At 42.9% G+C, this 26,224-nt stretch overlaps 1 protein-coding gene across 1 annotated transcript in view; it reads right to left on the reverse strand.

Moving 5' to 3' along the window:
- Positions 1–229: 229 nt before the first annotated feature.
- The window catches only part of PDCD2 (programmed cell death 2), a 31,866-nt gene continuing 5,871 nt past the window's right edge, over positions 230–26,224 (reverse strand). Inside the window, exons 3-6 of the mRNA XM_040429347.1 lie at positions 25,101–25,262; positions 23,790–23,911; positions 15,391–15,504; positions 230–1,468 (exon numbers count right to left, since the gene is read on the reverse strand). Of these exons, the coding sequence (XP_040285281.1) occupies positions 1,307–1,468; positions 15,391–15,504; positions 23,790–23,911; positions 25,101–25,262 (560 nt within the window). The 3' untranslated portion in view covers positions 230–1,306. The remainder of the gene's footprint in view (positions 1,469–15,390; positions 15,505–23,789; positions 23,912–25,100; positions 25,263–26,224) is intronic.

The following is a 26,224-nucleotide window of genomic DNA, read 5'->3' on the forward strand; positions in this document are numbered from 1 at the left end:
ATGTACTAATATTATGATTTCTAAAACAAAATAAATATATAATAAAAAAAAATTATAAAAACAAAACAAAAAAAACATAAACGTAAAATAAAAGTTTTATTATACTGTTAAACCATAATGGCATAGTAACAGTACTCATGTAATAACAGAAGTAAACTGGCAACCCGATAGGTGCCCATCTTGTTTAGATTTTTGTTGCGTTTATAAAACATGGACCATAAAGTAACATTTCTCATCATTCTTTTATAATTTACAAATAAAAAACAGAACATTTTTACAACAAGATATGAATATTATAACAAAATTTCTCTATCAAATAAAGTGCAGTCAAATAACACTTTGGGCTGCAGCCATATGGTTTAGTTCTAGACAGATTAGGATTATCATCATTAGACAATTTCCACTAAAATGTGATTGGAATATCTTAAAGAGATGTTCTGGAAATGATATTGCCTATTGTTAATAATTCTTATTTAACTGCTGGCTCCATTGTTCCTCCATCTTCTAGTCCTTGCTTTTTTCATCTGGCCAGGGCATTGACAGTCACCTGCACCGCTGCCAAAGACTGGCTTCAGCGGTGACAGGTTTTCTTTAAAAGGGTTTTTTCACAGACACAGGAATTCCAAAAATAGCTAAAATGCTGGCTCACCTATTTCTGGAGGTCACACAGTGGTGGAGAGGTTGCTGCATATGTATGGCTTGCTCTTCATCCACTGCTATAGGACTTCCGAAAATAGCCAAGCCTTTACTCCTCCTGTTTTCGGAACTCCCATACCAGTCAATGGGGACTTGACACCTACTTGGACATTTTCGAAAGTCTCATAGCAGTGAATGGAGAGGACGCCGTGTATGAGTGGTGAACTCTCCTTCACTTCGAGGGCCTTGTTCTGGAGATGGACAGGGTCCTAGAGGAGGTGGTGTCCGCACTTATCAGACAGTTGTGGCATATCATAACAATATGTCACATTTTCACTAATTTCGTCTTCGTTAACTACTGTTGTCACACCTCATGTAAACTAAGGAGAGCATAATGGGATGTGAGTAGAAGTATGCATGCTGCACATAGAAACCAATTCAATTTCCCTTTTACTGATAAGGCCATACAATCTCCTTCATATTAGTTTAACTCACATCAAATAAACTGTTAGTTATCTACAACTTTGTAAAGGAGGTCTCCATTGTGAGTTGTGGGACAATCACATGAATCTTTGTGAAACCTAACCAAGACTTGGTCAAACCATTTAACAGATCTACCAGAGAAGGCAATGTCCATTTAGATAGCACATAACTGTAGCTGTTGTGCACTTTAAATAGTGTCTTCTGGCACATCTTGCTTCCACAGGAACTCCTCGACATAACGTGTTTCCGCACTGCAATTAGCAGAGCAAGTATAGACTGCCAGGACTCCCCAGTCAATGCTCTTCTGAAGGCTATCCACTTTCAGATGGTTCAGTAGTTGAGGCATTACCTGGCAAAGAGAAAACTTATAAAATGGCAAAAAATACAGACAAAACCTCAGACACAAAGACAGCAGTGCTTTCCTGATGTGTTAATTCTATAAATTTTCTATATGAATAGCTATGTATAAGTTCTTGCAGTCATGCTCTTGTCTATCCCCAACTTATCAACCTTGTATATCTGCAAAAGTAGTAGACGCCTTGAGTCCTGGAAGGTTTTTGTGCGTTTTCGTTTCTTTTAACTTTATTTTTTATTCCTTTCACGTAGCCATATGAGGGCTTGTTTTTTGTGGGACAAATTGTACTTTAAAATAGTCAGTACGATTACAATGACACCACATTTGTGTAGTTTGTGCTGTGTTTTAGTACTTTAAAAAAAATTTTTAAAAAAAATTGGAAAATGTTTCTCCTTTCTGCACTATGTGTCTATGGAGCTGTATGAGTTCTAATTTTTTGCGTGATGATCTGTACTTTCAATACCATTTTAGGGTGTGTAAGATTTTTTGACTGGCATCAGACAAAGCATGATGTTTATTTTTTTTATTTATTTTAACTCCTTCAGTACCGAGCCACTTTTCACCTTAAATCCCAGGCAAATCTGACAAGTGTCATTTTAATTAATAATAACTCTGGAATGCTTTTAGTTATCCAAGCCATTCTGAGGTTGTTTTCTCGTGACACATTGTACTTCATGTTAGTGGTAAATAGGAGTCAACATGTTTTACCTTAACCACTTCAGCCCCCCTAGCTTAAACACCCTTAATGACCAGGCCACTTTTTACACTTCTGCACTACACTACTTTCACGGTTTATTGCTCGGTCATGCAACTTACCACCCAAATGAATTTTACCTCCTTTTCTTCTCACTAATAGAGCTTTCATTTGGTGGTATTTCATTGCTGCTGACATTTTTACTTTTTTTGTTATTAATCGAAATTTAACGTTTTTTTTTGCAAAAAAATGACATTTTTCACTTTCAGTTGTAAAATTTTGCAAAAAAAACGACATCCATATATAAATTTTTCTCTAAATTTATTGTTCTACATGTCTTTGATAAAAAAAAAATGTTTGGGTAAAACAAAAAAATGGTTTGGGTAAAAGTTACAGCGTTTACAAACTATGGTACAAAAATGTGAATTTCCGCTTTTTGAAGCAGTTCTGACTTTCTGAGCACCTGTCATGTTTCCTGAGGTTCTACAATGGCCAGACAGTACAAACACCCCACAAATGACCCCATTTCGGAAAGTAGACACCCTAAGGTATTCGCTGATGGGCATAGTGAGTTCATAGAACTTTTTATTTTTTGTCACAAGTTAGCGGAAAATGATTTTTTTTCTTTTTCTTACAAAGTCTCATATTCCACTAACTTGTGACAAAAAATAAAAACTTCCATGAACTCACTATGCCCATCACGAAATACCTTGGGGTGTCTTCTTTCCAAAATGGGGTCACTTGTGGGGTAGTTATACTGCCCTGGCATTTTAGGGGCCCAAATGCGTGCAAAGTAGTTTGAAATCAAAATGTGTAAAAAATGGCCGGTGAAATCCGAACAGTGCTCTTTGGAATGTGGGCCCCTTTGCCCACCTAGGCTGCAAAAAAGTGTCACACATGTGGTATTGCTGGTTTCCCATTTTTTTTATACAAAGTTGGCATTTGACTAAGATATTTATCTCACCCAGCATGGGTATATGTAAAATGACACCCCAAAACACATTGCCCAACTTCTCCTGAGTACGGCAATACCACATGTGTGACACTTTTTTGCAGCCTAGGTGGGCAAAGGGACCCACATTCCAAACAGCACCTTTAGGATTTCACAGGTCATTTTTTACACATTTTGATTTCAAACTACTTACCACACATATTAGGGCCCCTAGAATGCCAGGGCAGTATAACTAAGCCACAAGTGACCCCATTTTGGAAAGAAGACACCCCAAGGTATTCCGTGAGGGGCATGACGAGTTCCTAGAATTTTTTATTTTTTTGTCACAAGTTAGCGGAAAATTATGATTTTTTTTAATATTTTTTTTTCTTACAAAGTCTCATATTCCACTAACTTGTGACAAAAAATAAAAACTTCCATGAACTCACTATGCCCATCACGAATTACCTGGGGGTGTCTTCTTTCCAAAATGGGGTCACTTGTGGGGTAGTTATACTGCCCTGGCATTTTAGGGGCCCGAATGCGTGAGAAGTAGTTTGAAATCAAAATCTGTAAAAAATGGCTGGTGAAATCCGAAAGGTGCTCTTTGGAATGTGGGCCCCTTTGCCCACCTAGGCTGCAAAAAAGTGTCACACATCTGGTATTGCCGTACTCAGGAGAAGTTGGGCAATGTGTTTTGGGGTGTCATTTTACATATACCCATGCTGGGTGAGATAAATATCTCGGTCAAATGCCAACTTTGTATAAAAAAAATGGGAAAAGTTGTCTTTTACCAAGATATTTCTCTCACCCAGCATGGGTATATGTAAAAAGACACCCCAAAACACATTGCCCAACTTCTCCTGAGTACATGGATACCAGATGTGTGACACTTTTTTGCAGCCTAGGTGGGCAAAGGGGCCTACATTCCAAAGAGCACCTTTCGGATTTCACCTGCCATTTTTTACAGATTTTGATTTCAAACCACTTCTCATGCATTCGGGCCCCTAAAATGCCAGGGCAGTATAACTACCCCACAAGTGACCCCATTTTGGAAAGAAGACACCCCCAGGTATTTCGTGATGGGCATAGTGAGTTCATGGAAGTTTTTATTTTTTTGTCACAAGTTAGTGGAATATGAGACTTTGTAAGGAAAAAAAAAATCATCATTTTCCGCTAACTTGTGACAAAAAATAAAAAAATTCTAGGAACTCGCCATGCCCCTCACGGAATACCTTGGGGTGTCTTCTTTCCAAAATGGGGTCACTTGTGGGGTAGTTATACTGCCCTGGCATTCTAGGGGCCCTAATGTGTGGTAAGTAGTTAAATGACCTGTGAAATCCTAAAGGTGCTCTTTGGAATGTGGGCCCCTTTGCCCACCTAGGCTGCAAAAAAGTGTCACACATGTGGTATCGCCGTATTCAGGAGAAGTTGGGCAATGTGTTTTGGGGTGTCTTTTTACATATACTCATGCTGGGTGAGAGAAATATCTCGGCAAAAGACAACTTTTCCCATTTTTTATACAAAGTTGGCATTTGACCAAGATATTTATCTCACCCAGCATGGGTATATGTAAAATGACACCCCAAAACACATTGCCCAACTTCTCCTGAGTACGGGGATACCAGATGTGTGACACTTTTTTGCAGCCTAGATGCGCAAAGGGGCCCACATTCCTTTTATGAGGGCATTTTTAGACATTTGGATCCCAGACTTCTTCTCACGCTTTAGGGCCCCTAAAATGCAAGGGCAGTATAAATACCCCACATGTGACCCCATTTTGGAAAGAAGACACCCCAAGGTATTCAATGAGGGGAATGGCGAGATCATAGAAAAAAAATTTTTTTGCACAAGTTAGCGGAAATGGATTTTTATTAATTTTTCTCACAAAGTCTCCCTTTCCGCTAACTTAGGACAAAAATTTCAATCTTTCATGGACTCAATATGCCCCTCACGGAATACCTTGGGGTGTCTTTCTTTCTGAAATGGGGTCACATGTGGGGTATTTATACTGCCCTGGCATTCTAGGGCCCTAAAGCGTGAGAAGAAGTCTGGAATATAAATGTCTAAAAAAATTTACGCATTTGGATTCCGTGAGGGGTATGGTGAGTTCATGTGAGATTTCATTTTTTGACACAAGTTAGTGGAATATGAGACTTTGTAAGGCTACTTTCACACTAGCGTTCAGAGCGGGTCCGTCTGATGTCTGCTCAGACGGATCCGCTCCTATAATGCAGACGTTTGTATCCGTTCAGAACGGATCCGTCTGCATTATAGTTAAAAAAAAATTAAAATAAGTCTGAAAGTAGCCTGAACGGATCCGTCCAGACTTTACATGAAAGTCAATGGGGGACGGATCCGTTTGAAGATTGAGCCATATGGTGTCATCTTCAAGCGGATCCGTCCCCATTGACTTCCATTGTAAGGTCGGACGGATCCGCTTGCCTCCGCACGGCCAGCGTTCAGGTGTCTGCTCGCTGAGCGGAGGCTGAACGCTGGCAGACTGATGCATTCTCAGCGGATCCGCGTCCACTGAGAATGCATTAGGGCTGGACGGTTGCGTTCGGGGCCGCTTGTGAGCCCCTTCAAACGGAGCTCACGATCGGACACCCGAACGCAGGTGTGAAAGTAGCCTAAGAAAAAATTAATAAATTTCCGCTAACTTGGGCCAAAAAAATGTCTGAATGGAGCCTTACAGGGGGGTGATCAATGACAGGGGGGTGATCAGGGAGTCTATATGGGGTGATCACCCCCCTGTCATTGATCACCCCCCTATAAGGCTCCATTCAGATGTCCGTATGTGTTTTGCGGATCCGATCCATGTATCCGTAAAAAACATACGGACATCTGAATGCAGCCTTACGGGGGGTGATCAATGACAGGGGGGTGATCAGGGAGTCTATATGGGGTGATCAGGGGTTAATAAGTGACAGGGGGGGGGGGGTGTAGTGTAGTAGTGTTTGGTGCTACATATTACTGAGCTGCCTGTGTCCTCTGGTGGTCGATCCAAACAAAAGGGACCACCAGAGGACCAGGTAGCAGGTATATTAGACGCTGTTATCAAAACAGCATCTAATATACCTGTTAGGGGTTAAAAAAGAAAAAATCGCATCTCCAGCCTGTCAGCGAACGATCGCCGCTGGCAGGCTGGAGATCCACTCGCTCACCTTCCGATCCTGTGTGCGCGCGCGTTCACAGGAAATCTCGCGTCTCGCGAGATGACGCATATATGCGTGACTCTGCGCAGGGCTGCCGCCTCCGGAACGCGATCCTGCATTAGGCGGTCCGGAGGCGGTTAATTTATGGAGAGAAAAAATTGGCTTAGAATTTGGAAAAATTCACAAATTTTTTATTTTATTTGAATTTCTCTGCTTTTAAAGGCAGATAGTGATACTTCATAAAACAGTTTTTACTTTACATTTTCTATATGTCTACTTTATGTTTGCATCATTTTGTTAAAGTCGTAGTAGAAACCCCCTATAAATGGCCACATTTTAGAAACATTCCAAGTTATTCAAAACTGATATTGCAAACTTTGTTAACCCCAATTAAACGAAAATGGAGGCGAAATTTCAAAATTTCACTTTATTTTTGAAGATATTCCATTTAAATCTATTTTCCTGTAACACAGCAAAGGTTAACAGCCACACAAACCTCAACATTTATTACCCCGATTCTGCAGAAACTCCCAAAAAGTAACCCCATTTTGGAAACTACAGGATAAGGTGACAGTTTTATTGGTACTATTTTGGGATACGTATGATTTTTGATTACACAATATTAGGGCTGCAACGATTAATCAACGTTATCGATAATATTCGATAACAGGATTCGTTGTCAACAATAATTTGTTGCTATGTCCTTGAACTTTAGATCACCGCATCTTTATTACCTTACAATGAATCTCCAGTAACAGGCAGAGCGGGCGGCGGCGTAATGTCACTTACTCACGTGACGCGCCTGCTCCGCCTCTACTTCATTCATAAAGTAGGCGGAGCAGGCGAGTAAGTGACGTTACGCCGCCGCCCGCTCTGCCTGTTACTGGAGCTTCATTGTCAGGTAAAAGAAGATGCGGTGATTTAAAGTAAAAGTTACTGCCGGTTAAGGAATACTGCTGTGAGCGGCGGGGCCAGGGCTGTTATGGGGAGGGGGATCTGTATATGGCACTGTTATGGAGGGGATCTGTGGATGACACTGTTATGGGGGAGATCTGTGGATGACACATATAGCATAAGATGCTATATAGTGCCATCCACATATCCCCCTCCCCATAACAGTGCCATCCACAGATCCCCCTCCCCATAACAGTGCCATCCACAGATCCCCCTCCCCATAACAGTGCCATCCACAGATCTCCCTCCCCATAACAGTGCCATCCACAGATCCCCCTCCCATAACAGTGCCATCCACAGATCCCCCTCCCCATAACAGTGCCATCCACAGATCCCCCTCCCCATAACAGTGCCATCCACAGATCCCCCTCCCCATAACAGTGCCATCCACAGATCCCCCTCCCCATAACAGTGCCATCCACAGATCCCCCTCCCCATAACAGTGCCATCCACAGATCCCCCTCCCCATAACAGTGGCATCCACAGATCCCCCTCCCCATAACAGTGGCATCCACAGATCCCCCTCCCCATAACAGTGGCATCCACAGATCCCCCTCCCCATAACAGTGGCATCCACAGATCCCCCTCCCCATAACAGTGGCATCCACAGATCCCCCTCCCCATAACAGTGGCATCCACAGATCCCCCTCCCCATAACAGTGGCATCCACAGATCCCCCTCCCCATAACAGTGGCATCCACAGATCCCCCTCCCCATAACAGTGGCATCCACAGATCCCCCTCCCCATAACAGTGGCATCCACAGATCCCCCTCCCCATAACAGTGCCATCCACAGATCCCCCTCCCCATAACAGTGGCATCCACAGATCCCCCTCCCCATAACAGTGGCATCCACAGATCCCCCTCCCCATAACAGTGGCATCCACAGATCCCCCTCCCCATAACAGTGCCATCCACAGATCCCCCTCCCCATAACAGTGCCATTCACAGATCCCCCTCCCCATAACAGTGCCATCCACAGATCCCCCTCCCCATAACAGTGCCATCCACAGATCCCCCTCCCCATAACAGTGCCATCCACACAACCCCTCCATAACAGTGCCATCCACACAACCCCTCCATAACAGTGCCATCCACACAACCCCTCCATAACAGTGCCATCCACAGATCCCCCATAACAGTGCCATTCACAATTTGTTTTAATATGGCCTTTAAATATAATTTTTCAAGTAAAATCATATAAACTCCTTTTTTTGTCATTTTGGTGTTTTCTGCCGATTAATTGATGAAATTATCGACAACTAATCGATTTATTCAAATAATCGTTAGCTGCAGCCCTACACAATATTACACCATTTTGTAAGGCAGGGTAACAAAAAGGTATTCACCTGACAGGATAGTTCATGTGTTATTTTTATAGACCAGGTAATTACGGACACGACAATAGCAAATATGTATGTTGGTTTTCTTTGTTTGTTTCAGTTGTACATAAAGCGTTTTTGAAAAAAAATCATGCTTTTGTGTCTCCATTTTCTGACAGCCATATTTCTTTTTATTTTTCTGCTGATTGTCTTGTGTAGAGGCTCGTTTTTTTGCACGGAGAATAGATGTTTTTATTGGTACTATTTTTGGGTACATATGATTTACAATTTTTGGGGGTAAAGTAGCAAAAAAAATTAAAATTGTCTGTTTTGGCTCCGTTTTTTTTTTTTTTTTTACAGCCTTCATCTGAGCGGGTAGATCAGGTCATATTTTTATACAGCGGGTTGTTACAGATGCAGCGATAACAAAAATTTTTAAAAAGTTGACATATTAGGTAAGTTTTACACTAAAAAAGCATTTTCGAAAAAAAAAAAATCTTGTTTTTGGAGTTGCCAATTTCTGAAAGCCAATCAATTGTCTTAAGTAGGGGCTCGTTTTTTTGCAGGATGAGGTGACGGTTTGATACATACGACTTTTTGCTTGGTATCACACCATTTGTGAGGCAAGGTGACCCAAAAATTGCTGTTTTGTCACTTTTTTTTTTTTACAGCGTTCACATGACTGGGTGGATCAGGTTATATTTTTATAGACTCCGTTGTTACGGACGCAGCAATACGCAATATGTCCGGTTTTATTTATTTATTTCCTATTTTTTACACTTTTAAACGACTTAATTATGGGAAAGGCGCCCTTTTTTAATTGAAACTTATTTTATTATGTAAAACACTTTTTTTTTTACTTTTTTTTTTTCTCCCACTATGGGACTTAAACTTTCGGGATCTGATGCCCTCTACATATACATCCTATATTGTAATGCATTGACTGTCAATAACACACCGACAGCCTGCCTACGAGATCCAGCCTAGGGGATGGATCTCATAGGCTTACGTAGGAGGCAACCCCTGATGCCTCTGTAAGGGTACTTTCACACTTGCGGCAGAGGATTTGAGCAGGCAGTTCAGTCGCCGGAACTGCCTGCCGGATCCGTCAAAACTTATGCAAACTGATGGCATTTGTCAGACGGATCAGGATCCTGATCCGTATGACAAATGCATTGAAATGCCGGATCGTCTCTGTTGTTATCTGGAAAAACGGATCCGGCATTTATTTATTTTCACATTTTTTGCGTTCTGAGCATGCGCAGACCGCAATCCCGGATTCGTTTTGCCAGAACACTCGGGGCTGGATCCGGCTTTAATGCATTTCAATGGGAAAGTGTTCTGGAATTTTTGGACAGAGATAAAAAGCACAGCATGCTGCAGTATTATCTCCGTCCTGAAAAGTCAAAAAAACTGAACTGAAGACATCCTGAACGGATTGCTCTCTATTCAGAATGCATGGGGATAAAACTGATCAGTTCTTTTCCGGTATTGAGCCCCTAGGACGGAACTCAATGCCGGAAAAGAATAACGGTAGTGTGAAAGTACCCTTGGGTTACTTTCACACTTGCATTGTTGTTTTCAGGCATTGAGATCTGGCAGAGGATCTCAATACCAGAAAAAAAAACGTTTCCGTTTAGTTCTCTTGCATTCTGAATGGAAAGAGATCCGTTCAGGATACAAGAGAATGTCTTCCGTTCCATCAGCATTCCGTTTTGAGATCAGTCACTGAAAACAATGTAAGTCAATAGTGACGGATCCGTTTTTTTGCGTTTTGATTTCACACAACTGCATTCTAACGGAACAGATGCATCTTGATGTGCAAAATCAAAACGGATCCGTGTGTAAGTAGCCTAAGGCATCGGGCTGCCATTCCTACCATTGGGTCCCTGTCACCGCAGCTCGGGGACATACGTGGTAATAAATTTGGAACGCTTTTACTTATCTATACCATTCCGAGACTGTTTTCTCGTGACACATCGTACTTCATATTAGTGGTAAATTTTCATTGATAGGTTTTACCTTTATTTATAAAATCAAAATCCCAAATTTCTCGAAAATTTTGAAAAAATATATATTTCTACATTTAAATCTCTGCTTTTAAGATAGTGATACCTCAAAGTTATTAATTAACATTCACCATATGTCTACTTTATGTTGTCATCATTTTGGTAATGTCATTTTATTTTATTTTAAAACGCTAGCGGGCTTACAATTTTGGAAGCAATTATTGTATTTGGCATCGCCATATACTAACATCCATAACATTCTTATTTTTCTGTCAATGTTGACGTCTGAGGGCTTGCCTTTTGCAGGAAAAAGTGTACTTATTATCAGTACCATTTTGGTACTGATTACTTTTTGATTACTTAAGATGTTTTTTGGAAGGCAAAATGACAATGGTAAATTTTTGTTTCTTTTTTGCCCCCCAAGGGCCTAACAGATTGACATATTACTGAATAGAAAGAATTTATTCCATTACTGAATAGAACATTCAGTATATTCCAAAGCAGTGCTGCCACCTGCATTGGAAATTATCAGTAATAGACCTGGTAGCCTTTTATAGGCTTAGGCCTATTACTACTACAAGCCTTCCCTGATTATTTTTCCATTCACATAGCTGTATTAAGGAGCGGGGGGGGGGGGTGATTTAAACTTTCATATATAAAATTTTTGTTAACTTTTTTATGATTTTAACCCCTTAAGGACTTAGGACGTATCGGTACGGCATGGGTCCCGAGTCCTTAAGGACCCATGACGTACTGGTACGTCATAACTTGAAATCTGTATTCCGGCGCCCCAGGGGTTAATCGGAACGGGATTTCGGCTGAAATCATTCAGCCGGCATCCCGTAACAATGCAGGGGGGGGTCATTTGACCCCCCCGCATCGGCGATCGCAGAAAACCGCAGGTCAATTCAGACCTGCGGTTTGCTGCGCTCTGTGCAGTTTCTGATCCCCGCGGGCCCTGACCGCGGGGATCAGAAGCTTTAGTGTCCCTAAAATATATATTTTACACCCCCCCCTGCACCCCTGCATGATTTTTTGCCGGCGGGTGGTGCAGGGGGGGAGTTGTGGGCGGTGGGGGCGTTGCGGGAGGCGGGCGGTGCGGCAGGCGGGATCGCGATTCCCTGCCCGCCTCCCCTTGTATAATCGTTGGTCTCTAGTGGGTATACCAGGGTGCCAGCACATTGCTGGCACCCTGGTATAAACGGCTGACATCGATGATGCGATGTCAGCCGTTTAACCCTTTCCATACAGCGGTCCCGTACGGACCGCTGTATGGAAAAAGTTAACAGTAAGAGGGAGCTCCCTCCCTCTCCCATCGGGGGGCTGCTGTGCCTTTGCAGCCCCCCGATGGAGAGGGAGAGAGCCCCCAGACAGCCCCCCTCAGCCCTGTGCTTACCCTTCCCCGTCTGCGAAGTTCTGACAACTACTGAGCAGACGGGGAAGGTTCCCATGGCAACAGGACGCCTCTCAGGCATCCTGCTGTCCATGGTGCTGAACAGATCTGTGCTAAAGGCAGAGATCTGTTCAGACAAAGTGTAAGTAAAATACAGTACAGAACAATATATATTGTACTGTATTATACAGACATCAGACCCACTGGATCTTCAAGAACCAAGTGGGTCTGGGTCAAAAAAAATGTGAAAAAAAGTGGAAAAAAAAGTGAAAATCCAAAAACACATTTATCACTGATTAAAAATGAAAAAAATAAAATTCCCTACACATGTTTGGTATCGCCGCGTCCGTAACGACCTGATCTATAAAACGGTCATGTTACTTTCCCCGCAAGGTGAACGCCATAAAAATAAAAAAATAAAAACTATTAGGAAATTGAAATTTTGCCCACCTTACTTCCCAAAAAAGGTAATAAAAGTGATCAAAAAAGTCGCATGTACGCCAAAATAGTACCAATCAAACAGTCATCTCATCCCGCAAAAATCATACCCTACCCAAGATAATCGCCCAAAAACTGAAAAAACTATGGCTCTTAGACTATGGAAACACTAAAACATGATTCTTTTGGTTTCAAAAATGAAATCATTGTGTAAAACTTAAATAAATAAATAAAAAGTATACATATTAGGTATTGCCGCGTCCGTATCGACCGGCTCTATAAAAATATCACATGACCTAACCCCTCAGGTGACCACCGTAAAAAAAATTAAAATAAAAACGGTGTAAAAAAAGCAATTTTTTGTCATCTTACGTCACAAAAAGTGTAATAGCAAGTGATCAAAAAGTCATATGCACCCCAAAATAGTGCCACTCAAACCGTCATCTCATCCCGCAAAAAATGAGACCCTACTTAAGATAATCGCCCAAAAACTGAAAAAACTATGGCTCTTAGACTATGGAGACACTAAAACATTTTTTTTGTTTTAAAAATGAAATCATTGTGCAAAACTTACATAAATAAAAAAAATTGTATACATATTAGGTATCGCCGCGTCCATGACAACCTGCTCTATAAAATTACCACATGATCTAACCTGTCAGATGAATGTTGTAAATAACAAAAAAAAAAAAAACACATGCCAAAAAAGCTATTTCTTGTTACCTTGCCGCACAAAAAAGTGTAATATAGAGCAACCAAAAATCATATGTACCCTAAACTAGTACCAACAAAACTGCCACCCTATCCCGTAGTTTCTAAAATGGGGTCACTTTTTTGGAGTTTCTACTCTAGGGGTGCATCAGGGGGGCTTCAAATGGGACATGGTGTCAAAAAAACAGTCCAGCAAAATCTGCCTTCCAAAAACCGTATGGCATTCCTTTCCTTCTGCGCCCTGCCGTGTGCCCGTACAGCGGTTTACGACCACATATAGGGTGTTTCTGTAAACTACAGAATCAGGGCCATAAAAAATGAGTTTTGTTTGGCTGTTAACCCTTGCTTTGTAACTGGAAAAAAAATATTAAAATGGAAAATCTGCCAAAAAAGTGAAATTTTGAAATTGTATCTCTATTTTCCATTAAATCTTGTGCAACACCTAAAGGGTTAACAAAGTTTGTAAAATCTGTTTTGAATACCTTGAGGGGTGTAGTTTCTTAGATGGGGTCACTTTTATGGAGTTTCTACTCTAGGGGTGCATCAGGGGGGCTTCAAATGGGACATGGTGTCAAAAAAACAGTCCAGCAAAATCTGGCTTCCAAAAACCATACAGCGCACCTTTCACTCTACGCCCCGCTGTGTGGCCGTACAGCAGTTTACGGTCACATATGGGGTGTTTCTGTAAACGGCAGAGTCAGGGCAATAAAGATACAGTCTTGTTTGGCTGTTAACCCTTGCTTTGTTAGTGGAAAAAATGGGTTAAAATGGAAAATTAGGCAAAAAAAAGAAATTCGCAAATTTCATCCCCATTTGCCAATAACTCTTGTGCAACACCTAAAGTGTTAACGAAGTTTGTAAAATCAGTTTTGAATACCTTGAGGGGTGTAGTTTATAGAATGGGGTCATTTTTGGGCGGTTTCTATTATGTAAGTCTCGCAAAGTGACTTCAGACCTGTAGTGGTCCCTAAAAATTGGGTTTTTGTACATTTCTGAAAAATTTCAAGATTTGCTTCTAAACTTCTAAGCCTTGTAACATCCCCAAAAAAATAAAATATCATTCCCAAAATGCTACAAACATGAAGTAGACATATGGGGAATGTAAAGTAATCACAATTTTTGGGGGTATTACTATGTATTACTGAAGTAGAGAAACTGAAAGTTTGAAATTTGCTAATTTTTCTAAATTTTTGGTAAATATGGTATTTTTTTATGCAAAAAAATTAACTTTTTTGACCCAATTTTAGCAGTGTCATGAAGTACAATATGTGACGAAAAAACAATCTCAGAACGGCCTGGATAATTCAATGCGTTTTAAAGTTATGAGCACTTAAAGTGACACTGGTCAGATTTGCAAAAAATGGCCAAGTCCTTAAGGTGAAATAGGGCTGAGTCCTTAAGGGGTTAAAGCTCGTATTTGCGCCTACAAAATTTTTATTTATTTATTTTTATTCTGAACAATCATGGGTCTTTTAGACACATTATTTGTAGACCATTGCTCATTTCTTATGTTGGCCAAAATAAGAATTGCAGCTTAAAGGGAACCTGTCACCTCTACTATGCTACCCTCACTGAGCGTTTCTAAAATGTTCATTGTGTTACCCTAAAACGTATAAATTAAACTTTTAATTTCATTTGCAGACGAATTCAATAAGTATTATGCCTTTTTGTACTTCACGCCTTTTATGCAAATTGTGTGACCAGAGAAAAGTCATATTTTCAAGCTCTGACTCATCTCAGGTTAATTTGCATATGTATCAAATCATTTTTTTTTTTTTACACAATAAAAGCACACAGAGCTATGGGGACTGGGTATTGCAGATGTGCTAGCGGCCATCTAGCAACCCATGTCCTCAGCTCTATACCCAAAATCCAGGTGACAGGTCCCCTTTAAATATTCTGAGTCTCTTCAGAGAGAACCAGCGCATTGAAATCAATTACCAGCAACCTCATTCGCCGCAGAGGATGCCGGTAAGAAGCCCGGATTCGAGAACTTCCATGTTTTTCCACCCTTTAGATGCCGTGATCTCACTTGATCACAGCATCTAAAAGGCTTCACTGACTGCGATCTGCATTATTGCCGGTCGCGGTCATTAGGCCATGATGCCCGCTGCACGCTTGAGCAGGGGCCATGTTTGCCTATCGCTCCAGCGCCATACATGTATGGCGCTGGTAGCAAATCGGTTAAGGATACAGAAGCTGAGATCCGATTGGTTGCTATTGACAACAAGCCCAGTTTCACAGTCACTTTAATAAATAAGGCCCATTTGTTTCAAATTTGGGATCACACATTTCATCTTTCTTACCTGAAATTCAAAAGCCCTTTTGGCTCCACATCCACAGTTAAGGATATCATTTTCTGCTGGAACATTTTGGAGAGAAATCCACAGCGGTTCACCACCTTTGCAGTACCTGAGGACCTACAGCAAAATTCAGCACAAAGCACATTTATTTTCCCACATAAGGAACCATGAGTAAATGCAAAAAACAATGAAGTGCTAGATCAACATAAAGTTCATACAAATACAAACAATACATTTCAAAATTCAACAGGTTCAGTCACTGATCAAAGCAAATGAATGAAATCATAACAGCGTGTAAGCTTGGTTGTTCCATGATCTCCATTAAAGAACAGTAACCAGAGACTTTTTATTCCAGTAAGTTTTCCACATCTGACCGCTACATCACCATCCTCCCATTTGAATAACGCTTTTGGCTCATCAATATGCTGAAAAAGAGAGCCCATTCCCTTTGTCAAACCGTTCAGGCTGTGTTCAAATTAGCATTTTCGATTTCCATATTCTCCTCTGTTATTGGAGCAGAATAACAAAAATAATGGAAGAGCCAGATCTGGCACCCAGCTGAAACGAACAGTACCAGACAGACCCCACTGACTATAATGGGTTGGATTAGCGTCCATTAGACAGTTTACCAGACAATACAGCCCTGCCTGCAAAACTACTCTGTCCAATATTTTTGACAAGAAGACTCCACACAGATGTGAACAGTCTTAGATGTTACAATCACATCTTTAACACTTCCAGGAACAGTGGTTTTATTTTTTTCGTTTATTCTTCCACTCCTACCATAATTTCCTTTTAGTTTTCAGTTCACACATACGAGGGTTTGTTTGTTTTTTTGCACGTTGTGTTTTGTTTAATGGCACCATTTATTTTACCACAGCTTGTATTGGAAAATACTGTAGGAACAAATTCTTTATGGGGGGATAATTGTGAAAAATAGCAAATTTGCCAAGACTTTTTGGGTTTTGTCTTTAAAGCTTTGATTATGTGCTAAAAATGACATGACAACTTTATTCTGCGATACCGAAATTTGTCATATTTTAGTGGGGTTTTTTTCAAATTAAAACACCTTTGAAAAAAACATTTATTTAATTTATCTCCATATTCTGATATCCATAATATTTCTATCTAGAGAGCTGTGTGAGGGATTGTTACCTTTCTGGGGAACATCTGACAGTTATGCAAATTTTTTTCTGGGTGATTTTTTATATGTAAAATTGGGAAAATGGTTGGGGGCGTGGCCAGCAGCCGGCATGTGAGCACGCTTCTGTGAGTAGCTCCACTTACCCTCGATAATCCTTCACCATCCTGACAAACTGCCGACTCCAGGCACAGAGTGGACGGTGTGTAGGAGACGGTGGAGACCCCGCACACCGACTATGGGGCCCAGCAAAGCGCAAACGGCTGCGGAGAAGCTCAAAGAGTTCGCCAAGTCTGAGGCCCAAAGTGGAGCCACGACTCCTACACGTGCGGCTGTTACCCGCGGGCAGGCTGCCCAACAGGCGGATGCAGAGGAAGGCGCTGAGCAGGAGTTTACCCTCAAGGCAGCTTATGAGCAGTTACTAGTGGCAATATCATCATGCCAAACATCACTCACCGGGAAGCTGGAGGAGGTGAGAGTGGATGTGGGCCTGCTCTGCCATGACATGCAGAAGCTCAGAGATCGGGTCAAAAACACAGAAGATCGCGTGTCTGCGCTGGAAGATCTGACCAGACCCATGGCAGGGAAGTTGCAAGACCTGGAGCGATCCGTAGGTCAGTGGCAACAGAAATGTGACGATCTGGAAAATAGATCGCGCCGCAACAATGTGAGGATCTTGGGCCTACCAGAGAAAGCTGAGGGCAGAGATCCTGCGGCCTTCCTAGAGGCCTGGTTTAAAGAGCAGTTCCCTGAGGCACCCTTCTTTCCTGCATATACCGTGGAGAGGGCACATCGTGTCCCAGCCAGATACCCCCCAACAGGGGCTCCTCCTAGACCCCTCTTGGCGCGTCTGCTGAATTGGAGAGACCGGGATCTTATCCTTAGCCAGGCCAGAAGCAAGCAAGACATCAGGCATGAAAATGCAAAGATCTCCCTTTTTCCGGATTTCTCTGCAGATCTCCAGAAGAGGAGAGCCACATTTGTTGCAGTTAAACGTCGCCTTCGGGATCTAAATCTTCAATATTCTATAGCTTATCCGGCCCGCCTTAGAGTCATAGACGGCGATAAAACCGTGTTTTTCAATGATCCTCGCGAGGCGGAGGACTGGGCCTCAAGAAAAGCTGCACGTCCCGGACCGTGCTGAACTTTTCGCTGTCTGTTCACAGCAAGTATTAAAACATCCTCATATGTCTGATTCTAGGGAGACTTGTTCTTGTTTGCCCTGAGCATGACATTATTTAAGATGCAGCACAGCTGATATTGGTCACTTTTTCATGTTCTGGACTGCATTCGATAGTCTCATGTGTGTCCTCACTTAAATGCAGGGCGTTTCCCTGCACACAGCACCAGTCACTTTGTCAACATGTTCCATTGTCATGTATTAAGGCCTGCAGTTTTGCATAGATTTGCTGAATGGGGGGTAGGAGCAATACCTGTATGGTTATAACACCTATTTGCACTATACAGGTCCCCGAGTTAAGGGCCACCAAGTTAGTCGGATCAGGATTCGACACCTTTTTGTTTATAATGTTATTGTTCTGTATTACGTTTTTGTATGCTCAAGCTTATATGTCTCAAGTATGGCCATCTCTCTTCATGATAGCAACAGGGGAGTCTCTGCTCTATGTTGATCAAATGCCTAAACTGTCAGTGTATGCAATGTGGATGTGGGTATTTGTCCTTGATTCAAACCTGGTGATTCCATGGCCTCCATGAGAGTGATGTCATGGAACGTGAGGGGACTGGGAGACCCTAATAAGAGGATTGCGATTTTTTCTCAAATACGCTCCTTTAATCCTCATATTCTGGGCCTTCAAGAAACCCATCTCACACCGGAAACAGGGAATAGGTTGAAAAAGCCCTGGGCGCAACACTTATTCAACTCATATGGGAGTTCTCACTCCAGAGGTGTGGCCCTGCTGTTCCATAGAAGCCTCAGATTCACTACTCAGCTGTAGATCAGGGAGGGCAGTACATCTTCATACATGCTCATATTAACTGTGTCCCCTATGTGATTGTTAATTTGTATAATTCCCCTCCTGCATCTTTATCCCTTCTACAAGCAGTCACGGGTTTTGTGGCTAACTATCCCAATGCCCGTTTCATATGTATGGGAGACTTTAATCAAGTAGTCAGTGAGGATTTAGACAGATTAAGCTGTAGGGCAGATAGAGGAGGGACGGGAGGGAACAGCACGGTTCTTGCCAGAATATCGCAGGAGATGGGATGGGTAGATATGTGGAGAGCCAGGAACCCACTAACGAGGGAATACTCTTGCTTTACCCCTGCCAGGGGAGCCCTGTCCAGAATTGACTATTTGTTTGGCAATGCCATAGTATATACTGACCTGGTGAATATTAGGCACGGACCACAGGGCCCTTCCGACCATGCCCCATTGTTGGCGGAGTTGGCCCTGACTGATCATGCCGGCGCTGGCAGTAAGATGCGTATACACCCTTTCTGGCTGTCCTTGTTTGGTTTAAATGACAGAATCCCTGATCAGTTGAGGATGTTCTTTGAGGTACAGGGCGAGTCTACAGACGCTCTATTGCTTTGGGAGACAATGAAAGCGTACCTTAGAGGTTGCATCAAATCCTCCATCTCATACGTTAAGAGAGATTCGCAACGTAAGGAAAATGATTTACATACCAGCTGTAAGGAGGCAGAGAGGGCGTTCACTGAGTCCCCCTCAGAAGAGCGCAGATTAGAGTGGTTATCCAGAGGGAGAATGTACATGCTGCATCTGGAGGAGAAGAGCAAAAGGAAGCTCTTCTTCCTTAAGCAACAGGCGTTTGAAACAGGCAATCAGACAGGGAAGTTACTTGCGCATATAGCACGCACTAATAATATGTCTCCCCCGGTACTCAGGATACAGGAGACTGACGGCCGCATAATGGAATCGGTGCAAGATATATTGAAATGCTTTCATAATTTTTACAGAGACCTATACAAATCAGCAGCTACTTACTCAGGGCTAGAATTAGAGTCCTACCTCACTGAAGTGTCTCATCCTCGGCTAGCGGACCTAGATAAGGGTCTTATGGAGGAGGATATTACATTAGAGGAAGTGGAGAGAGCCATTAAGGATCTACCGACAGGGAAAGCCCCAGGCCCAGATGGCATTCCGGTTGAGGTATATTCTAAGTATGGGTAAAATCTAAACCCTCAGTTACTGAACCTGTACCGAGCGGCGCACTCCCGTGGCTCCTTGTCAGATTCCATGTATGATGCATCCATTGTTGTGATCTTGAAGCCTGGCAAGGACCCATTGGAATGTGTATCTTATCGTCCAATTTCACTTTTAAACTTGGACTATAAAATCCTGACCAGAATTATAGCCAATAGATTGAATAAGGTCATCACGTCAATAATTCACTCTGATCAGTCGGGCTTCATGCCTGGAAGGTCCACATCAGACAACATTAGGAGGGCTCAAGTAATTGCGCAGCTGGGGGTAGCTAAGAAGGAGAGATGGGCTTTGGCCTCACTGGACACGGCCAAGGCTTTCGACTCGTTGGAATGGCCCTTTTTGACTGCAGTGCTGGGCAGCTTTGGCTTCGGTCCTAAATTCATTAAATGGATAGAAATATTATATAAAAAACCCACTGCTAGCATCCAACTGAACGGTTCCCACTCTGATAGGTTCCCCTTACTCAGAGGCACGAGGCAGGGATGCCCGCTCTCGCCTTTGCTGTTTGCAATTGCCATAGAGCATCTGGCCATTAGATTTAGACAGGACCAGGTTTATGCAGGTGTCTGCGAGGGAGATAGGGAAGACAGGATTGGACTGTATGCAGACGACTTGATCCTCTTTATGTCGGAACCGGAAGTATCTCTACTAAGAGCTATTGAAATCATAGAGCGCTTTGGGCAATACTCCGGGCTGCACATAAACTGGGGCAAGTCTGCCATCATGCCACTCTGGAACCATGATTGGCCTAGTTGTCGAAACAACCTGCCTGTAGATGATAGGTTTAAATACTTAGGGGTAATAATCACTAAAGAGCCCCAACTCTCCTATGTATTGAATATTGAACCCTTAGAGACCATATTCCAAGATGAGGTTAAAACATGGGAGACCCTCCCTTTGTCGGTTATGGGTAGATTGAATCTGGTAAAGATGGTACTCTTGCCCAAGGGTTTATACTTGCTGTCCCACGCCTGTACGCCAGTCCCCAGGGGATTTTTTAAACGTATCCATGCTATTATAGCCTCCTTTGTATGGGGTAAATCTAGGAGGAAACTCTCACTGTCAGTTTTACAGAGGCCGAGGCTACAGGGAGGAGCTTCCCTTCCAGACTTCTTTCTTTATTATATTGCAAGTCAACTTAGATTTCTGAGATATTGGGTCACCGATGCCCCAAGCCCAAACGCAGAATGCTACCTGCACGAATATTTGCAAGTCCCTACGCTGTGGCCCGTTCTGGAGGGATCTCGCCATATTCAAAAAAATCTTCTCCCAGTACATAAGCTAGCCCATCAGATATGGCAGGCATCTAAGTTAAATTCCTACAAGGATTTGCCAAGTGAAGTCCCTGTATGGGATAACTGTATGTTCCCACATCTGGTAAAGCTGGAGGGTGTGTCTGACTGGAAGAGGCATGGTATACTCACTTTGGGTGATCTATATGAGAGCGGGCAGCTTAGATCATTCTCCCAGATTCAGGATAAGTTTCAGGTGTCCCGTACTCTTTTCTTCAGGTATCTCCAATTGAGACATGCACTACAGGCCCAATTCAGAGGTGATAACAGGAGTATTTCTAAATACCCTATCATAGGGGTTTTAAAATCGCAAGGCCCGAGAGGCATAGTCTCAGCGCTATATACACACACTTGTTGGGCTGCCGCCTGCTGGTGGCCCCGTTGGCCGTTGAGGGCAGATGGAAGTTGCTAATACCATCTTTGTCTTCTGAGGATTGGGAGGAGGCATTAATGGCTCCGACTAAGGTATCACCCTCTATAAATAATAGGATGATCCAGCTTTTTATCCTTCATTGTAGCTATCTCACGCCCACCAGACTTCAAAAGATGGGCAGGATTAGCCACTCCAGGTGCCATAGATGCGATGCCGTTGGATTTCGTCAGGAAATACCTCCTGATGAAGCCTACGTGGCGAAACACATGTCGAGATTGAGGCACTTGGGGATCCATTGTCACCAATGAGCAGCAACAACATGGGTATGTAACGTGAGACTCTGTGTGGGTTGGACAGGCAGCATTAGTTACTATCACAGCAATCATCAGTCACACTATCATATAGCCGCTGTCCTATTATCCACCTGGGTCTTTCATGGGGGATGCTAGGACAGATTGGATGGTATTTTCCATGGTCGTGGGGATAGGTTTTGGCACCTCCCATTACTCCACTGTCATCTGCCCCCCATAACTGTTGTAACCTTCTCTGCTAAGGTGCAACTTTCCTCAAGTGTGATTCTCCACATTGTTGAGCCCCATCTAGAGGCTCGGTACTTCTTGTCTTATCTCTTTTGACTTGACCTGTATTGATTGTGCTATGGAATTTAATAAAATATATTTTTTATCAATAACATCCTCGCTTTTTCAGCGCTGAGAGCCTTCACAAGGCCCCAGGCCATCATAGCAACCGAACAGAAGCACACAATTTTATCGCATGGGCCCCGATTGGTGGACAGAGGGAGCCCTCTCCCTCTATCTTACCCCTTAGATGCTGCAGTTGCTATTGACTGTGGCATCCGATGGGTCAAATGACCAGAATATGCATTCTCTGATCGCAGTCATTGCGACTGGGTACCAGTTGTATGACAGATTGCACTCTCCATGTATGGAGCAGGGTCTGCCTGTGAGCATGCTCCATACACTTACACTGCACCAACAATGTGCAGTTATGTTGTGGTACGTGTAAAAGAAAAATATAAAAATGTGGACACTCCCTTTATTTCTTGAAACTGCCTGGGGCCTGATAAAGCCTTAGGGCTGTTTCACACGAGCGGATGCCGTGCGTGACATCCGCTCCGTGAATGACAGCCAAGACCCGATGCAGACTGCAGAAGCACGGAGCATTAACATGACTGATAATGCTCCGTGCCTCTCTGTGATCTCTTTACTACGAAATCACAGTGAGATAAAGTTGTCACTGTGATTTCGTAGTAAAGAGATCACAGAGAGGCACGGAGCATTATCAATCATGTTACTGCTCCGTGTCTCTGCTGTCTGCATCGGGTCTTGGCTCTCATTCACGGAGCGGATGTCACGCACGGCATCCGCTCGTGTGAAACAGCCCTTACACTCATATTCTGAGGCCTCTCTGATCCAGTGCTGCCACTCCCCAGCCTGCAGCCAAGGACATATTTTGTGGCTGCAGGGGTTGACATACCATATACTGCTGCAGCCACTCACTGGCTTTAGTGGTTTACAGCACACTGCACTATTGGAGAGACTGGCGCACTGCTTGAACTAAATGTTAGTATTAACTGTAACACGGATAATAAAGGTTAAAAAAGGCACAGGTCCTTCTGAAGGCGGCAAAAAACCCATGACAGATGCCAAAACGCCCCAAATTAGAGGTCCAAATTCCTGCACAACTTCTAATACAGCAGAGTAAATCCCTGTGTCAACATCCCTTCACTAGAAATCTAGTACCCATAAATTGAGATACCATTATATTCAGGAAAAGCATTGAGGACCTTTATTAATATACAGAGGATAGGGGAATTAACTAGTGTGTATACCATCTATTTTATCACTTTTTAGTGCTTTTACTTAAATAACTTAATCATCCCTTTTAGGCTTCGTTCACATCACCATTCAGCCTTTCCGTTCTCCTGCTCTGTTTAGAAGCAAGAGAACGGAAAGGAAATATTCGGCACATAACTGAGCCGAATGGAACCTAAGGACCCCATAGACTATAATGCACTGCATGCACTACTTTTGTCTCCGCTCCAAAATCTTCTTCTGAGCGGAAACCTAACAGACCCCAGGAGAACGGAAAGGCTGAACAGTGATGTGAACGAAGCCTTAAAGGGGTTTTCCAAGAACACTGACTATCAAAGGAAGGCACCTAGTATGCATCACCTTCTGAAAGATGCATCTCTACCTGCTCCCCACTCCGGTTCTGCGCTCTGGCTCCTGTTCTTCCATCTGCAGGCAGAGGCACAGACATGGCCACTTGCGTCGCTACAGACGACTGGCCTTCCCTTGATAGTTAATAGTGGCTTAAAAGGGTTTTCCAGAATATTATATATGATTATATAGTTTTAGGATCCTTTAGGTTAGCATAGAATACCTGCTCAGGTTCAATTGAAATCCGCTTTTTGAACCTGCTAAAAGCCTTGTCTTCTTCACTCTCATGCTTTGCCATTGCATTCAATTCATCTTCGTTTAACTTCAATTCATCCATAGAAGATTCTGAAAGAAAAATCCAACAGTGCTGTATAACATAACAGATCTTCATCCAGCAAAACAGCCATGCAAGATTCCCTGTCACTATGACATGCCAAATGTTTGTAAAAATGGTAGATACCCCTTAATGCCACTTTCACACGGTAGTATTACGGTTGGTATTTTGTTGCAGTATCTAAGGCTTAAGCAAGAGTGGAACATACACAGAGAAATAATATCATTGAAAGTTTTGTACCTCTTATGTGTTTAGGATCCGCTCCTGGTTTTGGCTTACAAATACAGAGGCCTTTTTTACTGAACTGCCTTCTTCTAGAGCCCATAAAGGATATTGTCTTCACTGTACAAACATGCTGCTATGATGCTAAGGTGTGCAGCATCTCTCTGTGATGCTGCCTGTATAACCCCTCCTGCAGAGGTTCTCTTCACTCACTACATAGCTTGCAGTCCCCGAGTCCACTCCTCCCTCTCTAGTAGCTTACTCAGCAATGCACAATTCCCCCTCCTCCTTCCTGCTGTCTCTGAAACTGAGAAGGGGGGGGGGGGGGGGGGGGGGGGGGGCAGATGAGGTGGGTAGTGGGCCAACAGTAGCCAGGTGCAGTGTCAGAAGCAGAACCACAGCCAGCTATAGTGCAGGAGCTGCGCAGACTCTACACCAGCAAAATGTGGAGCATAGTCAGGTTGTGCGACTGCTCCATACTTCTGTCGCTCTCTGCTGACATATAGTTATGTTATGGATTGTAAACAGGTTAAAGGGGTTATCCAACCCCTATAATGACCCCCCCCTAATGCCCCTCATATAGATGATACTTACCCTGTTCCCCGCATAGATCCTGCTCCCCGCAAGGCTGCCGCTGCATCTCCCCGTCGCTCGGATCAAAATATCTGGCGATGGGGGAAGAAGCCAATAGCAAGCTTCGATGGGGACAAGCCTCCCTACCGTCACCACGATGTTAGGGAGACTCGTCCCTAGAGATGCAGCAGCGGGGATCAGGAGCGACGTGGTGCCGGGGAGCAGGGTCATTATAGGGGTTGGATGACCCCTTAAGGATCACACTAATCACATGCATCACCCTCCGCAAGTAATTCTACAGGCACAACCGCTGTACCCCCTTCAATCACAGTTGTGTGCCATCAGTACTTCACTTGAAAAGACATTTACATGAAAAGTAAAGTCCTTTAAGAACGCCTGCTTTACCAAGATTTGATGACGAATTTAATGTCGATGACTCCATATCCATTTGGCTCATTGTGGAATCATCATCCAGACTTGCATCAGAATCCAGCTCTTCTGCTTCTGTAACAAGCTCATATTCTGGAAATAAAAATCCATGGTCTGCAACCTCAACTCTGTGTGCATCTGGAAAGAGATGAAAACTGTTAAATTTTAAAATCACTGCAAGAGCACTCCTAGGTTATGTGCTCCCAGTGTCTACATCCTAAATGGGCGTCTCCTTTCCTTTCTTTGGAGGAAAAAAATAAAACCTAATATTCATTATGTATTAAGTTGAATTTTTGCCTTTTGTTCTGATGCTCCACGAGTCAGACTGGAGATATGTAGACTAGAGGGGTCAATGTATTAACACTGTCAGTAGAACAGCCACTTGTTATATTACACATTCCCTACTGCATCCACAGTGGCTTCAATGGAAATGAGGTCTTCTTTGTGAGACAACCCCTTTAATATCTTTTCTAAGCTGGTTCTACAGGTCACTTGAGGTTAGTGACAACCATCCTTCTCAAAGGATAGAAAAGAGCTCCCCCTAAAGAGTTTTATTGCCTAAATGTATGATAATGGAATATATAAAATTCCCATAAAATACTATCTGTAAATTGAAAACAAAAATTAATAATTTAAAACAAAACAATACAGATGGTTGTGTTGTTTTCAATGCATATCACAGTGAGTCCATAATAAAAAATAAAAAAAAAATAAAAAAAATCGCACATGATAAAGATCGCACTTGCTGCTTCTAATCTTCCCAAACCACTTCAGGAAATTGAAATCTGTGGCCATGCTATTGCGAATGATATATATAGTCAGGCAGGCGGGGTCGTTACCAGGAGCCACAGTGCAGTACCGAAGGATGAGGCAGAGGCGTAGTCAGACAGGCAAAAGGTCAGGGCAGGCGGAACAGGTACAGGTCAGGCAATCCGGGTCGGCAACATGAGAGACAAGGCAAGCAGGCAGGGATCAGACGATAAACAGAGTCTAGGAACGAAGTATAAATCAGGAGCACACAAGAGTATCAGGAATCAACAACTCAGGGACCTTGACACCGAGGCATCTGGGAAGAGGGCTGAGCCACTTAAATACCTGCA

This window comes from Bufo bufo, chromosome 4 (assembly GCF_905171765.1).
Source record: "Bufo bufo chromosome 4, aBufBuf1.1, whole genome shotgun sequence".
Classification (NCBI taxonomy): domain Eukaryota; kingdom Metazoa; phylum Chordata; class Amphibia; order Anura; family Bufonidae; genus Bufo; species Bufo bufo.